The sequence below is a fragment of the Xiphias gladius genome, chromosome 19 (genome assembly GCF_016859285.1).
Source record: "Xiphias gladius isolate SHS-SW01 ecotype Sanya breed wild chromosome 19, ASM1685928v1, whole genome shotgun sequence".
Lineage (NCBI taxonomy): Eukaryota > Metazoa > Chordata > Actinopteri > Istiophoriformes > Xiphiidae > Xiphias > Xiphias gladius.
Window position 1 is genome coordinate 23,739,924 of NC_053418.1, and position 16,990 is coordinate 23,756,913.

Here is a 16,990-nt window from a genome sequence, read left to right on the forward strand (position 1 = left end):
TCCTGGCAAAAAGGGAGCAGTGAGGCAGTCTTCCCCTGAGTCTGAGTCTGCAGACTCTGTGGAGAAACCTGCTCCACTAAATAAACTGAAGAGTAAAGACTCCAGCTGTGCTCCAGAGCTGAAGCCAACAGTGGACCTGCCAAAAGAAGCCAAGGGGATGAAGCAACACATCAGCGTGACTGCTCTGAGAGTGAAGAAGATGATGACAGCGTTTCTTCCATAAACAACAGTGCTCCCACTGTTTCCTGTGCTCCTTCTGAATAGCACCTAACTGATGAGGAGATGGGGACGGCTTCTGAAGAAATCGCAACCAGTTTCCTCGACAGTGATGGAGCCAGAGAAGCATGTGGTGGACATGAACAGCACTTCCCTTCTGTAAGTATTTGGGAGAAATGCTGTGGATACAACACTCAAGGGCCACAGCCCCTCTCAAGAGCAGAAGGGCCTGTTGCTTCACAAACTGCAGGAGAGAACATCAAAGCAGCCCCATGATGGAGGAAGAAGGCATTCCCATGAGAGAACTGTTGAACCTTATGAAGGCCCCTTATACCTCGTGGGACACCTATGTCCTGTTGGCAAACGGGATACCTGGTGTCCATCACCAACTCTCTCTTGCCACATGAGGAGAGGAGACCACAAGTCACCACGCATCACCACCACCCATCAGCTAATGTGTTCTTATATAGAGTTTACATCAAAACTAGAATGTTAAATGAATTGAAAATTGAATGAAAATTGTATTATTTTTAAGTTGAAGTGTAGAGTATTTGATCTGAAGTATAATTAAAAACAAACAGGTTAGATAGACTACACATAAAATATGGGCCTCAAAGTAGAACCTCAGTGCAACAAAAGTCAGTTTATCTGTAATCACTGCAACAAAACTGATTACACCTGTGATTTCCTCAGTTTTGGTCTGAGTTGTGTCTAATACAACATTGCTACACATGGTAAGGAATTGCCTGAAGTAGTAAGACACCAGATACTAGTGGCATGCCATCAAGACGAGTAAGGCAAGCAGTGCTTGACCAGTTAAAGCTAAAAGTAGACATCAATGAGAACGATACTGAAGTGGAAGCGATGTCTCTTCACATCTCAGAACAGCGTTCTGTCTCATAAAGGATCTGATATTGCCTGTTATTGCATTCATCTTGTGATTTACTGCTCTCTTGTGGCTATTCTCTGGAAGCTAGGTTGACTACCAGCAGTTGCATCTACCATTTCTGTCATTTTCATGGGCGTGACCCTGTCCCATTGTCAACGGCCGGGTCTTATCAAGCAGAGGTGGGAGCAGCATTTTTTGGACGTTTGCGCATGCGCGCTGTGGATAATCCTCGGATCTTTGGCGGGTTACTGGCTATAGCCACAAGTGTGCTTGTCAAGCTGCCCTTGACTCAGCTTCCTTTGTTCTGAGACCAGTTATGATATTGCACACATTATTATACACATGTGGAGATTCGTGTGGAAAATGTACTTACGCATTAGAAAATTCCTTCAACCGTCTTTTCTTCCTAATTGCTAAAAAGAGGTAGCAGTAGCAAATAATCGAGCAAATTACAGTGAGATTGATCATCTCTAATTAATATAAGTTTTCTGACTCAGAGCCGGGTGGCAGTATACACTCACTACACAAGTTGCAGAGGGCCCCACAAATTACTCAAGGGCCTCGCCTCCCCATTGTGTCAGAGCGGGTGTTAATGTTTACAACTTCGATGAGAGGATGAAGCGGAACGATCCTTCTGGTCACGAAAAGAGAAAAAAAAAAAACACCATGAGAGTGAATTTCGGGAACAGCAGTCAGGTAATCTTGTGTTCTCTCTTCTCCAAGTTTGATGTCAGCAAATAACAGTAACAATAAGATGATGTGCATCTCCCTCCAGCGTGTCTGTCTCGCTAACCTCGCTGGGCGGCGCGTCTCTCGTTCTGTCCGTGTCCGCACAAAATTAAATGGTTATATTTACATTGCATAGTCAAATGTAGTCACTCAGCTGTATTAGTTTTATTTCACTATTTTGAAATATAAAGCTGCAGCCAAAGCCTATAGGCTTATGTTTACATTGTAAAACCAAAGCTAACTGTATAATATTGTGAGGACTGGACTAATTACCAGGCATTTATGTTGATATTTATGTTAATATTCACTTATCTTACAAAATATTCTCTTCAATAAATATTGTTTGTTTATACCTCATTCTGTACTGTCCGGGGGAGGTCAGGCTCTGGTCTTACTAATCACCTTGGTCAACATGTGTGACATCTTTTCCTTTCTGTTAAACAAGGTGTGGGTCTCTGTTCTCTGCTCTGCAGTAAGTTTGAGAAGTTTGAGACAGCATATTGAGGCAGGAATATACAGGATTCTGCTCTGTCACTGGAGTGTGTCATTGTCTGTTAATAGTAAATATTTTGAAGATGACCATAAAAGTGATTTTTTTTCAATATTTTTCCTCTATACTGCACATTTGATATATTTACGGCCAGTTCAAATGAATAATACTAATACTTGTTCAGTCAGGAAGTAGTGCAGCAAGATGCAGGAGAGACTTTCACCACAGGAAAGACAGGCAGCACAAAATCATGAGGCAGGACAGGCCCTGAATTTAAGAGAGATTTGCTACTGCTACTGTCATGAAAAGGTTTGTCTTTTTTCTGGTTGGTTTGGTTAACAGCTGAATTGCACATTGAGATGGTGGTTTGTGGGCGGAGGGGTGGGGGAGTGTAGTTGGTTCTTTGGCTCCGCTTGCCTATCTGTAAAAGTCAGCGCACGCCACTGCCAGATTGTGAGACTTTGTAAAGGTGGCAGAGAGTACAAGAGTATCAGCAGGCTACTAAACACAAGCCGAAACACAGCTGCAGCAGTGGTTAGAAGGTACAGGACAAGCCAAACTGCCAATAATAGAATGCCTCTGAAAAATGACAGCACGCACAATTTGCTATTTACACAGCTTTGCAGTGAAAAAATGGGTAAGTGCTTCTGATTGGGCACACGGATTATCTGTGGTAATTGGTGTTTCAGTGACTGATCAGACAGTGCGAAGGACATTGCATGAAGCTCTGAACCTCTATGAGCAGCGTCCAAGAAGGCAAACATTGCTCACAAATCTGCAGAAAACTGCAAGATTTAACTTTGCCAGAGAACATGAAAAGAAGCCTGATGAATGTTTGCACCACATTCTTTGGTCTGATGAAACCAAAATAAAGTTGTTTGGATAAGATGGGGTCCAGCATGTTTGGTGTGAAACTGGCCAGGACTAACCACAGTGGCTGCATAGTGCTGACTGTGAAACATGGAATTGTGTGCATAGTGTGCTGATGTGGGGCTGAATGAGTGCAAAAGGTGTAGGGGAGGGGACATTAATAGATGACACTATGAATGTAAGTTTTTTCTATAACCAAATACTGAACAACATGATGACTCACAGTCTCAAGAAGCTTGGTAGGAAAGGAATTTTCCAACATGGCAATGATCCCCAACACACTCCAAAAATCAGTTTGTAAAGTAATAAAAAGTGAAAACTATGACCTCATTATATCCCAGGACTTGAATCCAACAGAACACCTTTGGAGTATTTTAAAGTGGAAGCTAAAGCAACAAAACCTCTCCGGCAAAGAGCAGCTGAAAATAATCATCTGAGAAGAATGACAGAACATCTCTCCATAGATTTGTGCAAGACTGGAATCATCCATGCCCGGGAAGTTGAACTGGTCATCAAAAATAAAGGCAGACATACCAAATATTGATATAAAAGAATGGAATCTCACTAATGAAGCGTGTATTGACTTTTGTTGCAGATGGTTCTTAAATATGGACCTTTCATTGTTGTTTTAAACATTTCTGTTTTTCAAATAAACTGGCTTTATCCCTCTTGGGCTTTGGCTGAAAATACATGAAACTGTATTTGTAATTAGTTAACATTTTAGTAACATTGGCCAGGGGTGTACTCAGCTAGGTTGTATACTGTATAATTGACTGTGAAATTAAACTAAGTTAAACTTGAATAATCTACACTTCCGTCCCTCAAACATTAACAACTGCAATTACATTTACATTTTAGGTACTTGCCTGAGGCCTTTGTCCAGAGCAACTGGATGCCAAATAATAAAGGGCAGCTTTCCACGACAACATTTGTCAATTTAGACCAATCCACACTGAAAACAAGGCTCCAGCAGCCAACAGCTGCAGACAGGGACTGTCAGTAATGCCTTTACCTAGGCCAGTCTGATATCTATTTTAATGAGTCCAAAAAAAAAAAAAAAAAAAAGAAAATTGATCCTTTCCTGAGAAGCTGGGGAAAGAGTTTTGGTCAATCAGACTTTCATATTCTGGTAATCCATGCAGGGAAATTAAAGTGTCACTCCAATCACAAAACTCTAAAATGTAAATTACATTACGAGCATTTATTAAATGTATGCGAAGCATCAAAAATAAAAATACAGAGGTGCTAGACGTCATACATATAGAGTATAGTAACTACAATGTGTCTAGAACAGGTCACATCGTCTTGACTCAAAGTAAGCCACAGTGTTATGTGCAGTAGAAGTCCATTTCGTTTTCCAAATGCTTGCCAAGTGTCATGCAAGTGCAGTTTGTGCGCGACAAACTGACCGGGTGTCACACGTGTGCCTCTTGTGCGCTAAGTCGTGACTAAATGCCGTGCATCCGGTGCATCCGGTGCGTTTGTTGCATTTGTTGCACTGCTGGCTGCCTGTCACGAAAGCGTATTTTGAACCACATGAAATAAACGTGTACGCTCGTAGTCATATTCGTCCCAAACGCACTTCCTTTTTTTTCCAGCATTAACTTCTCTGATTAAAATGTGGCCATTTTTACGTGCATTTGAGCCACCAAATGTATACTTCGTGGAATTTTTTTTTTTTTTTTTTTTCAATTTTCATGAAATTTAGCATGTGGCACTTAAACTACGTTAGAGCTCTCCGGTTTGGCTCTGAGGATGGCAGCCTCAGCACACACGGATACACAACTTCCCCTCCTCCATCAGCTGATATATTGTCAACCTCGAGTTTGGCAGGAAGTGCATATTGTGCGTATGGCTGGAACATGAGGACAAGAAACTGTCTTATGCAGAGCTACCGGGACAACACACTAAGCTTTTGACGGTAATGTATCCGTTTCAGGCATGAGATAAGCATAACGTTAGGGGTATTCCTGGCGGTTGCGCTTTACCCCTGATTTTCTCCTGGATACACGGTATGGTGGGTTGCTAAAGTTAGCAATCGAGTTAGCGTAGTGTTATTATTGAATGAAGTTGTATGTGTTCATGTTAACTGTTTGAATAGCAGTCCCAGTGAAACATTTTGCCACACTAATAGTTGACAATTGAAATAACTGTTTTTACAGTTTGTCAAACGACAAAAGTCAGCTAATAACGCTGGGTAGCTAGAAAGCCCAGAAAAGCCAAGCCTAGCTAGGTCTCGTTAGCAGATTTTGCCGCAGTCGGTTCTTTATCAAACTTCGTGAGAAACCCCTTTAAGTCTAATGTAGTCTTGTTTATTGGGCTGGGTCCATATCTATCCTTACGTTGCTCATAATCGTTTGTGAATCCATAAAGTGCACTTGTGAATCCGGCATACATAATACATGATACAACTGGATTTAAAATCAAATTCAAACTCTTAACTGGCTGCGCAGAACAGTTTCATCGTGTGTTTTGGCCTAAGAGAAGGGAACTTAAAAACAGTCCCGTAAATTGAAATGTTATATTGAAATGAATGCAAGGTGGCATTTTGAGTGAATAGCGAAAGTAAGAACGGATGCGAGGATTCATTTTGAAAAGAATATATATCATGTTTTATTAGGGTACGTCTACCTGGAACCTGGGTGTCTCTAAATGTCAGATTTCTGTACCTAATTCGGCATCTGCCATCAGCAGCAGTCTCGCTGTCAGCAACGTTGCTGACCCAGTGAGACGTTTTGATTACACCACCGCACGCAAAAAGTCCCACTGCTGGTTGATTTCGCTTTCTCTTTTCTACCGTGTTATGCGCCTCCTGGTCTGTGAGACAGTGGTTCATAGGTAACAACGACGCCAAGTAGCCACCGCGAGTCAAGTATTTAGTTACAACCGTTCCAAACTTGTTTTCTCATCATGGCTTACAGAAGAAGCATCGGGAGATGGACAGTTGTAGGAGAGGACGACCATGGGGGAAGCTAGTCAAAGTGGACTCCAGTGAAACTGTCCTGCTTTTCAACAAGGAATGCACAGTCGGCAGAAAGAAAGGTCACTTAGTTTATGTATGTTATGGAATGAACAAAAAAGATTTGTCTTCACCTTATATCTAAAGCTTTAACATAGTTTTCCCCTCTTAATCCAGCTTTAAAAAGCTCAAAATGTGGTGTACCTGTAAACAAAAGACAATCCTATCTCTAGCGTGGACATTGCTGTCTGTCTGGAGCTTTTAAAACCTCCCCCTTGAAAACACAAAGCCTCCTTTAGTGCACCAAACTTAGACAGCCCCTTGTGATGATAACAAAAGGCGTCCATCGAGAACATGTGTGCGGAATATTAAGTGGATGTTTTGTATGGGGTTTTGCTTAAGAAAAGGTTAGGCCTATATTTCCCCCTGTCTCTGCTTTGTTGAGATCTTCTGGGGTCTACTTTTTTGCAATGCAAAACAACTGGCCTTAATTGATTAGCTTATGTCTGGGAATTAAGAGGTCTAAAAATGTCATAGCCACACGGTTTCAGGTGAATCTCGGTAGTATGAGGTTGAATTTGAATTTGCATGTAAGCTTTAGAACTGTGACTTATCACAGCCAGAAATGCTGGGAATTTGTTTTGGTATGGTCAGCGGGGGGAAGAAAAGAAATGAACATAAAAACACGTCGTCATGCTCGTAAATAGATACATACTCTATATTAGCCATTATTTTCCCTGAAAGAGGGTACTAAAAAGCTGAAAAATTGATTGAGTAGGTCTGTCTTAAAGAGCTGAAGTAACCTGTATTATGTCCATCCTGTGTTTTCATGGCAATGTTTTATTATTGTGTTGCCAGGATGTTATCTGTCGTTTCCAGCCAGCAAACTGGTCTCAGGGGTGCACTGCAAGATTGTGCAAGATGAAAGCTCAGGGTTGGTGTGGCTTGAAGACATGAGGTACTGTAATGCTGAATGTTTACTCATCAGTGAACCCAGACTGCAGTACAGGATTGTTCCATGTATCATGTGTTAGCTTCCCAGGGGATCAAGCTAAACAATATAAGTTCTGTGGGGCACTATTGATAAGAAATTAGAATAAACAAACAGGGTGTTGAAAGAATTTTAATGTGTTTGAAAGAGAGACTATGCTTGTGTGTATATATAGAGTTGTTCAGGCATGTACTTATGTGTGATTTGATACTTGTCCTTTCACAAGAAACCTTTACAGTGTACAGTGACACATAATTGCACATTTGTTTGTCTGCAGCACTAATGGCACGGTGATCAACATGTCCAAACTGGTCAAGAAGCAAACTCACATGCTGCAGAATGGTGATGTCATCTATTTTGTATATAGGAAAAGTGAGCCAGAACAAAGTGAGTTGTTAATTTTGGTAGCCATGACAATAACACGTTTATATGAATTTATAAGAAGGAAAGACAGACAACTTCCTCTCTTGTCACACTGTAGACATTGCCTATGTTTACCACTCAATCCAAACGGAGCAAGCTATTTCACAGCATAGTTATGGTAAGTACTGTGGTAGTCCCCCCCCCCCGAAAAACTCTTTTGTCCAGTTCAGTCGCTATTATTCCACAGCTACATTGTGCCTCACTAGTAACTGCCCACCCTGTATCTGAACTTCAGACATGGAGAGGCCAGCCCATAGTCCTGCTCCCATTCCAGCTTCAGAGATGTCACTCTCTGTAGAGCCTGTAATGCTCACAAAGGCTCCTCGTGATCCAATTCAGGAGGAACCTCAGCCCTCCACCTCCGCTTCCCACTTCTGTATTGAGAGCCCTATCACTTCTGGTCCCATGGCAACCTCAGCTTCTCCTGCCTCTGGTAGGTTCTCTGCTAACACACTGTTAAAGAAGGCTGGGTTGATATGGCCTTAAAATAATAGCATGATATTGCAACATATTCATTAGAATACAATTGTAAAAAAAAAAAAAAAATATATATATAATTGTAAGAACATAATCTCAGGTGGTGTGTTCTGATTTTGTCTTGGTGATAGTTTGTAGATTTGCAGGATGTTGGAGGAGCAGACAGAGGCAGAGCTGTGGCTCTTTGCTCTTAATAACTCTGATTACAGTCACTGATGCAGACAAACCTGCTGATATTAGTTTACTGATTGCCGCTGATCAATACAGAACTTCAAACTAAGTTGAACTCAGTGTAGACTGAATTCTCTAAAACACGTCTGTTCAGCCTGGTGTTAAACTAGCAGCCCTGTCTGCTTGCATCTGCTCTGTGCAGTGACCTTTTCCTCTGAAATCCCAACTGGACTGTGACTAACTGAGTAATTTCCCTCCACTTTTCCCATCTTTTAAAAACTCAACATTTTTTTTGTTTTTTAGGGACATGCTGCTCTGACTAATTTCCCACAAAGTGAACATTCAATGAGACCGAACTTAGCTGAGTCAGATCTTTGAACGCCTCACGGTCAATATAGTTACTAGATGAGGGAGTAAACGGCTTTTGTTGTGTGTTTTAGGTACTCTGCTCTTTTATTTTCTGAAGGATATGGTTAACGAACTGCTTCCATACTACAAAAGTAGCTCCTTTTTGTCGAACCCACTCCACTACATGCATGTTGCTGTTATACATTATCATAATGTAAATACGTCACCACATTGTCATATAGTTAATATTTTGATGACTTTTTATTTTATCACATTAAGATATTTCCCGGTATTATCATGACCTACATTATGACTCAACCCTAATCCAAACTTTTTCAACTAAATTCTTCCTTCAACTATGTACTAAGTATTAACAACATTATTTGAACCGGGTCTGATTTTCCTCCATTTTATCAGGCCAAGCTAAAGAAGACATAGACAACATTGAGCCAGAAAGCAAGCGGAGGAAAAAAGATAACGGTTGGTTTTTTTTACTTGGATATTAACCTGGTTTGCATTGATTGTTCACAGTAGATTCAAATCTTATGAGAGCTTTTCTTTGAGCTTTTGTTCCAACCCCAAAAATGTCTTTTCAACCCTAAGCCTAGCCTGTAAAGTTTTTGTAAGCCAAACCAGACAAATCCCATAAAGTAATCAGTGTAGCATGTTATGTACACTTTTTGTGTTTACAGATAAAGATTACGATTCGGGCTTACAACACACATCCAGTACAGAAGTGGTCGGTTCAGATAAGGGAAGTCTTGGAAGTCTTTTGTCTAAATCTCCAGTTGAAGGGACTAAAACAGACAAGATGGAGGAGACTCTGACATGTGTTATTTGCCAGGACCTACTGCATGACTGTGTCAGGTAAGATCTCAAGGGCCGTGTTATCCAAGGTTAGGGGCTTGAATCTTACTTTGTCTTGTAAGGCACTATCCATACACATACACATGCATGTGCACCAAATGGGAATAGTGTGTGAGTTCAATTCTGAGCCTCTTGTTTTTGCTTTAGCTTGCAGCCTTGCATGCATGTCTTCTGTGCTGCCTGCTACTCAGGCTGGATGGAGCGTTCTTCGCTTTGCCCCACCTGCCGCTGCCCTGTGGAGAGGATTCATAAGAACCACATCCTTAACAACCTGGTGGAGGCCTACCTCATCCAGCACCCAGGTTTGAAAAGATCAAGATTATGTTAATAACCTCTTTAATCCTGATACTGTGGCACTTTATTTTATTCAAAATGCCAGGTTTTTCCACCAGAACTAACATGATATAGAACAAGAGAGAAGGAATGGCATGTAAGCAAGCCTGACTTTGTACATGTTTATGTGTCCCTTTCTGTCACACAGAAAAGTGTCGCAGTGAGGAGGATCTGAAGAGCATGGACAGCCGTAACAAGATAACTCAGGACATGTTGCAGCCAAAAGTTGAGCGATCTTTCTCTGATGAGGAGGGCAGTTCAGATTATCTCTTTGAGCTCTCTGACAATGACAGTGACTCCTCAGACATTAGGTAAGAGGTCTGGCTGTTTGCAATTGTAGGAGACACGGTATAAAATATTTCTAACAATGTGTTGCATAGGCAATGATTAAAAATCTATATGTCAACTACCTCAGATGAAAACGGCACACGTCATAAATGTGCAGTAAGTGTGTGTTTTGTTTTGTTGTTTTGTTTGTTTTTTTTTAAAAACAAACAAAACATTAACTTCAGAAGAAAATCATGACATGGGACATGGAAAAGCGATGGGTGCTTGAAACCTCCTTTTTTTTTTTTCTTTCTTTTTTTTTTCTTTTTTTATTCTAGTTAACAGATTCTCTGTGTGATGATTTTGTTTTTGTGTTTTTGTCTCCAGTCAGCCTCTAGTGATGTGCAGGCAGTGTCCTGGCTACAGGACAGAGGTCAGTCAGGTGCTGTTTGCTACAGGTTCAAACTACTGGTTCCCTGGTCTGCCAGCTCCACTGCCTATACCTGCTCCACCCAAACCAGCAACCGAGGAGGGGTGTGCAAAGCCCACAGGGGAGCAGCCATCAACATCCACTGATGTTCCCTCAGGTGATTGAGTGTAGATTAGATAGGAAGATTACTATCTTAAGTTTTAAACTTTTCACTCAATGCCAAATTGCAAGGTACAGCATACTGTTATAACCCTAATACCAGAAACGGTAAGCAAGAATTGCTGTGCCCTCTGTAATGGGAAATGCATCTTAAAACCCACTGCAGCACAACTGTGAAGATCCTTGTGCCTTCCGTTCAGATCTCCAGGTCTTAGCACCTGTCTAAAACCTTTTTCCTTCCCCCGTCCTGTCTGCAGCTCCTCAGGAATACCGCTGCCCCGCTCAGGGCTGCCATCTCATCTGCACCTGCTGCCTCCAGCCGATGCCGGACAGACGGGCCGAGCTAACCAGCCAGCAGTTCACTGCTCAACAATGTAAGCGGTCCCTGAACTTGTTGGTCCCTCTGCAGAAATCTAATAGACAAAAATATACCGTCAGTCAGAAAGCTACATGTAACTACAGTGAAATAGGAAGGGAGTTCATATAGGATACCAAAATTCACATATAGTATAAGACAGTGAGGCTCTTCAGTATAAAGATGCATTTAACATACATACTTTGAGTTATGCAAAGCATGTAAAATCACCTGCTCAAGTACAACTTTGCCAGCCATTCACATGTGTGGATAGATTGTTGCATTATACACTTTGTATGCACTATGTCTTGTGTGTTGGCAGGTGTGCTGTGCCAGCGACCCTTCTGTCATATGTACTGGGGTTGCCAGAGGATTGGCTGTCAGGGCTGTCTGGCTCGGTTCAGCGGTATGTATCTGTTTCAGCAACACAGCCCCAGGGGGGTTAGCCTTATTTCTGGGTAGTATGCCTTGACAAGTATTGGATTTTTTTTTTTTTCTCAATGTTACCGATATACCTTTTTATTGAGGAGCAGATTGACCGGAATAGCGTCCAACTACAACATCTGTAATTTTGAAGATTGTAATCGTCAAATTAAAAGCACCATATTCCCCACTAATGTTTAACCTTAGCAGATTGGAAAACCAATGAAACCTATTTATGCATTTTAGTTTATTAAATGTTTGGTAGTTAAAATCCACAGTTTTTCTTTTTTTTTTTTTTCTTCTTTTTTTTTCAGAGCTCAATCTGACAGACAAATGCTTGGATGGAGTGCTAAACAACAATAACTATGAATCAGAGATCCTCCAGGTAAGATGGGCTCAATGTGAAATATTTTATTGATATTCACCATTTTTTTTGTATTTATTTGTATATTAGGATGATTTACTTGCTTCAGTCAGTTGTGTAAAGCATGCTATTTACATCTCGGGTGGTTGTCTCAGACTAAAGCAACTACTGCTAAAATGTCTGCATTCGTAATGCTCTAAGACACTTTGGATCTAAAAGATGCATGAAATGCATGTACTGTCATGTGTGATATTAAGATGCTTTTGTTTGTGTGTTTCCATCCTTCCACCAGAACTACCTGTCCTCTAGAGGGAAGTCGTGGAGAGATCTTCTCCAGGAGGCTCTGCAGGGCTTACAGCAAGCAAACTACTTTCTGACAGGTGAGCCCTCAGATCAAAACTCAAGGCACTTTCATTACTAAGTAATGAAAGTGCCTTAGTAGTGGATTTTGACACATACATTTGGAAGATCCACTGTGACACTCATAGTGCCACATTCGCTGCAATGTAGCACATACATTGTGGCTAAACTCAGTCCACATTGTCATGTAAAAAGAGAGAGCGGTAAAATGTTGTCCTTTCTGACTCTGTCAGATTGCCACATCTCTGCAAACACCATCCTGTGCTTCTGCTGTGGCCTGCGAGCATTCAAGGAGCTGGCCTACAAGTACAGACAGAACATTCCTCCATCTGAACTGCCAGGTCAGACAGACCGAGCTCTTTTTAGGCAACTTAGACCAAAAAACGATTACATCTGTGTTTTGGGATAAGATTTTCAGCTATCCTAAACATTTATGTCATACCCATGTAATAACTTCACTTGATGTTCTTTCCTCAGCTGCTGTAACATCTCGTCCCGACTGTTACTGGGGACGTAACTGTCGCACACAGGTGAAGGCACATCATGCAGTGTAAGTCTTATTACATACGAAGCACCACATAAACTCACTCAGGTAGCATATCCGCCCTCTGGTGGTTGTATGGTGGAAAAACAGTCCCCTGCGGTAACAGTGAAGCTTTGTCAGTGGCTTATATTCCCTCTGAAACACTGACACTCTGTGTCCTTGTTCCCAGGAGGGTTAATATTGTTGCATTATATTCAAATGTTGCAGGATTTTGCTTTTTTTTCTGTGCCGACTGACTGACTTAATAACTTTATATTGCTTTTCTACTGCACTATTGGTTTATTAGTAGCCATTGTTTTTGTTTTTTAAAAATTAAATGTGAACAGCAGAATCCAGTCCATTGGTTTGTCATTGTCCATTATAAATTATGCAGCGGGCTCCAATGCACTGACATATTTAAATCATGACATAGTAGTAAAATAGATTCTGAGCCACAGTTTTTCCTGGCACTTATTTATGAGGTTCTGGATAGATTTCTGAGCATTTAAAGACGCCTATTTTGAAACCCTTATAGCATGTTCTTCAGGCCAGCTGGATGCCTTTTGTGCCATGGTACTGCTGACCCTTAAGGTTGTGGAGTCTGTTGAGAACATATTTCTGACCATACATTGGACAAATATATGACATTCGTTATAAGACACTGAATGGTAGCCCTATGCATGTACTTCACTTCTTTTACCACTAGAAGGAGACCTTGTATAAACATAGTTCCTCATTCTGCTGTTTGAAGACATGTGCAAGGTGGTGCGTGTCATCTCATCTCTTTGGTTTTTTACATGCAACACTTAATGTATGTGGTTTCTTCTCTTTATTTTCCTTGCAGGAAATTCAACCACATATGTGAGCAGACACGTTTCAAGAACTGAGGGAGGTGAGGCGTTTGTTTCTTCAGTGTCAAATGTAGATAACGGAACATCTCACGCAATGGAGAGACACCATCTTATTAAGTTTTGTTGTGTCCATTGTAGCTAACTGCCTTTCAGATGTTATGCAATAAGTCAATGCAGAAATTACAATCAGTGTCCATTTACAATAGTGACCAGTGTCTTACTTGACATAGGGCTGTGTGAAATAATGTTATGCATATTCAAACTAAAGTTCAGAGTTTAATGAAGTTTCATGCTGTTAGGAGTTAGGACCTGGGTGGGCATTTAACACCAGCCCCCATTTAAATTGTGCTAAATTTTGTCTGTGACTCCTGCATTTGTGTAATTTAACAGGTAACCAACCACCTTTTCATGGTAATTTATTTTTTTGGGTGGTGAAATATTTAAAGGTGCTTCCTGATATGTCTGTCCTCCAGCCTACGTGACAAAAATGTTAGTTTTCCTTTCATATTAAGAGCGACTGAGGCAATCTGTATGCATTAAGGCCATGTGCTGTATGTAAACTTACAAATGTTGATGCGCATGTTTTATATAATGGCCTTCTCCAGCCTTGATTACCGAGGCTTAAAGGACCTGATGCATATTTTCTTTTTTCACTTGTCATGTATTTAAACAGTTTTATGAAAAACTGAGCTTGGAATTCAGGGCTCTAAACAACATCGTGTCAATGAAAATATTCATTGAATGTCATTAGAGTTAAAACAAGTGATAAATAGTATTACAGTAATAGTAATACTCTGCAGCATCTTTTTGTGCAGATATGCTGCTTCCAAGATCCCAACTGCTAACTTTAATCGATAGTAGTACGTGCAGTCTCACCTCTGAGGATCTATTTCTGTTTTGCAAGGGCATTACTGTATTCCTAGGCAAGAGCAAAAAGCCACGTCAAAGCCCCGCACTCGAACAAGGGTAGTTTCATAATCCCATGTGATATTTGTATAGGATTTCATGTCTGTGGGAAGGGGATCAGGTTGTTGAAACGCTGTCAGAGGGCACGGGGGCCTCTGTTGTATGCTATGCTTTGCTCTGGATAATCATCTCCAAGGTGATTAAAGTAGTGTAGAGGGGATGCCTTTTCAGAGCCTTGTAGTAAGGGCTAAACTGGGAGGACATGCACGGTTACTCCGTTTAGACTCTAGAGAGGAAAAAATAGACTGCACTGCAAGCAACCAGTAACAGTTAAATATGCTGAAGCTGAATGTGCTTGTAGAGTTTTCATATGCAACGTTTTGCAGGAGAAACCTGCAGAACCAACAGTTTAGAAACCGTGCCAACACAACAGAATGTTCTGTCATTTGGGTTCTAATTATATATTTTCTAGCTTACCTTGCAAGCATTTTCTGTTGATGTTTTGGAAATATTAGTTGATCAGTGTGGTGGATTTGGTTAGATTAAAATTTAAGTTAGATTTCCGCCGCTTCCTCAGGTACAAAATCTGCCGTTTTTGTTGTTGTTCATTGCAGGTTAACCATGTTTGGTGGTTAGAAAAGTTCTGTGTCCATTTGTAAAAGGTGACACTGAACAGTCATGTTGGATCTGATAACGTCTCATTTAGGACTGTCATTACCCAAGTGTCAGTAAGTTCCCGTCATGCAAACATGCACAGCTAGTATTGATGTCTAATGTCAAAATTTGATGAATCAGCCTTTTTTTTTTGTTTTGTTTGTTTTTTACTCTTTTAGCCAAGATAAATAAGAACATCCAAGCATTAGTTTCAAGAGGCCTTATATCTGTTGAAATACTAGGATAAAATGATAGTACTGATGTCCCCTTGTTTGGTTTTTTTTGGTAGGGTCACTGTTTGTGTGTAGAAAATGCTGTGGGACATGAAGAATAGGGGAGTAGAAAATGTTAAAAGCAGGCCTTGGCTTGCATTAGTACATTTTATATAGTTACACACGTAAACATTGATCTTATTTTTCAGTGTTTAGTTTTGTTTTTGTTCTTTTTTTGCTAGATGTCTATTTTGTACAACTATGAAGATATTTGCACATATTTGTCTCACACACAGTCTTTTTTTTTTTTTTTTTTTTAAATCTAAAAGGTTGTGATATGAACCGAACATCCTGGAAGAGGTGTCTGTATCCAGTGTACAGAATGTCACTTCTCTGGCTCATAATGTCTGATTTGTAATGTGAAGAGTTTCATTCCAAAATGAGAAAAATGCATATATTAAAAAATAGATTTTTTTTTTAAGAATATCCTTGATATAGTAAGTGCCGAATTTCATAAAATTATGTGCATGTCTGGTATATAGAATAGTAACATCAGCCATAGTGAATATGGATACAGTATGTGTTATTTTGGAATTACGATCTTCATATTTTCATTGTAAGTCTTGGTGGCAGAATGGATTTGTGAATGGGCACTTACTGGCCTCCTTAGTTAATTTGTGGTTTTAGCAAGGTGGTTTAGGTGTTTTTTTTGTTTTTGGCCCCCTCAGTCATGGTGGGTCCACATTGGCATTCCTTAGCGGCTCAGGCCCACAGCACAAGCCTGGTCGATCCCCCACCAGAGTGGCTGAGTTTTAATTATTCCCTACAGGAGATCCGGGCACGCTAAGCCAACAACAGGCCCAAGCCGCTCCAATCAGGGATTGGTATTAAAGAGGCTTTGCAGGAGTGCTTTCCATTCTCCCTGGGTTGGGATGTGCAGGGGTATGTTGTATACTAAGGCAAATATTTACTCACTTTGTGTGCAAAAGTCTGGACCAACTTGCTCAACAGTATGGAAGAGGCAGGTTTCATTCTACCTCATCACAGCTTCCAGGAATATGGAAGACTGAACGGGCATCAGAGTCACATCAGTTCAAAGCTGGGCTTGCATTTCGCTGTATGAGGGATGGAAGTCCACTGATGCCTGTAAACTTTGTATGCAATGCACTATTTGAACAACAAGTCTAGACTATAATCCACTTCAAGTTAAATCACTATAGAGTAGCACTAGGCACATGCAAAAAATGTTGAGGACTTAAGTTTGAGAAATGTTTGATAAATGCTTGTTTACCCTGTATGTTGTATTAGCAATGCTGAAATTGTCTTCTAAATGCATAATGATCTGATTTGCTTGTTTACCGCAACAAAATAAAAGACTGATATAGCGGTCTGTAGAAACTGACTTGCTTTTGTCAATAAGTTAAACGTCCCCCTCCATTTAAAAATGTCTTTGGCTTATTGTTGGATGTTTGAGCTTCACTTTATGTGCACCGTTTGACACATGAAAGGCTTTTTTCACATTCACCTTTTGAATGAAAAGTGTCTCTCTGCTCACCTTAAATCATGTAGGTGCGAGAAAGATTTTGTGGCATCACAACTAGGTAAGAAGCTAATCATGATCATAGATTTTCTTTTAAGAATTTTTTTAATGTTTGGGCTTCACATGAAGATGCAACTTCCAGTTGGGATAAATCCAGTTAAACAAATTACTATATCTGTGGGC

General features: G+C 40.6%; 1 protein-coding gene across 4 annotated transcripts; it reads left to right on the plus strand.

Moving 5' to 3' along the window:
* Window positions 1–4,956: 4,956 nt before the first annotated feature.
* On the plus strand, window positions 4,957–16,982 carry chfr (checkpoint with forkhead and ring finger domains, E3 ubiquitin protein ligase). 4 transcript variants are annotated; one of them, XR_005709505.1, is made up of 19 exons: window positions 4,957–5,115; window positions 6,116–6,236; window positions 7,012–7,111; window positions 7,422–7,531; window positions 7,626–7,685; window positions 7,803–8,000; window positions 8,981–9,043; window positions 9,256–9,430; window positions 9,578–9,732; window positions 9,912–10,074; window positions 10,418–10,617; window positions 10,877–10,993; window positions 11,297–11,380; window positions 11,712–11,782; window positions 12,054–12,141; window positions 12,355–12,462; window positions 12,599–12,671; window positions 13,489–15,129; window positions 15,597–16,980. XR_005709505.1 is itself a non-coding variant. In XM_040154989.1 (19 exons), the coding sequence occupies exons 2-18, from the start codon at window positions 6,131–6,133 to the stop codon at window positions 13,529–13,531; spliced, it is 1,914 nt and encodes a 637-aa protein (XP_040010923.1). In that variant the 5' UTR covers window positions 4,957–5,115; window positions 6,116–6,130; the 3' UTR covers window positions 13,532–13,536; window positions 15,597–16,980. The 4 variants fall into 4 exon arrangements, 2 of the variants coding, with proteins under 2 accessions (XP_040010923.1, XP_040010922.1); XM_040154989.1 differs by having other exon boundaries at window positions 13,489–13,536; XM_040154988.1 differs by having other exon boundaries at window positions 13,489–13,536; window positions 16,097–16,980.
* Window positions 16,983–16,990: the final 8 nt, after the last annotated feature.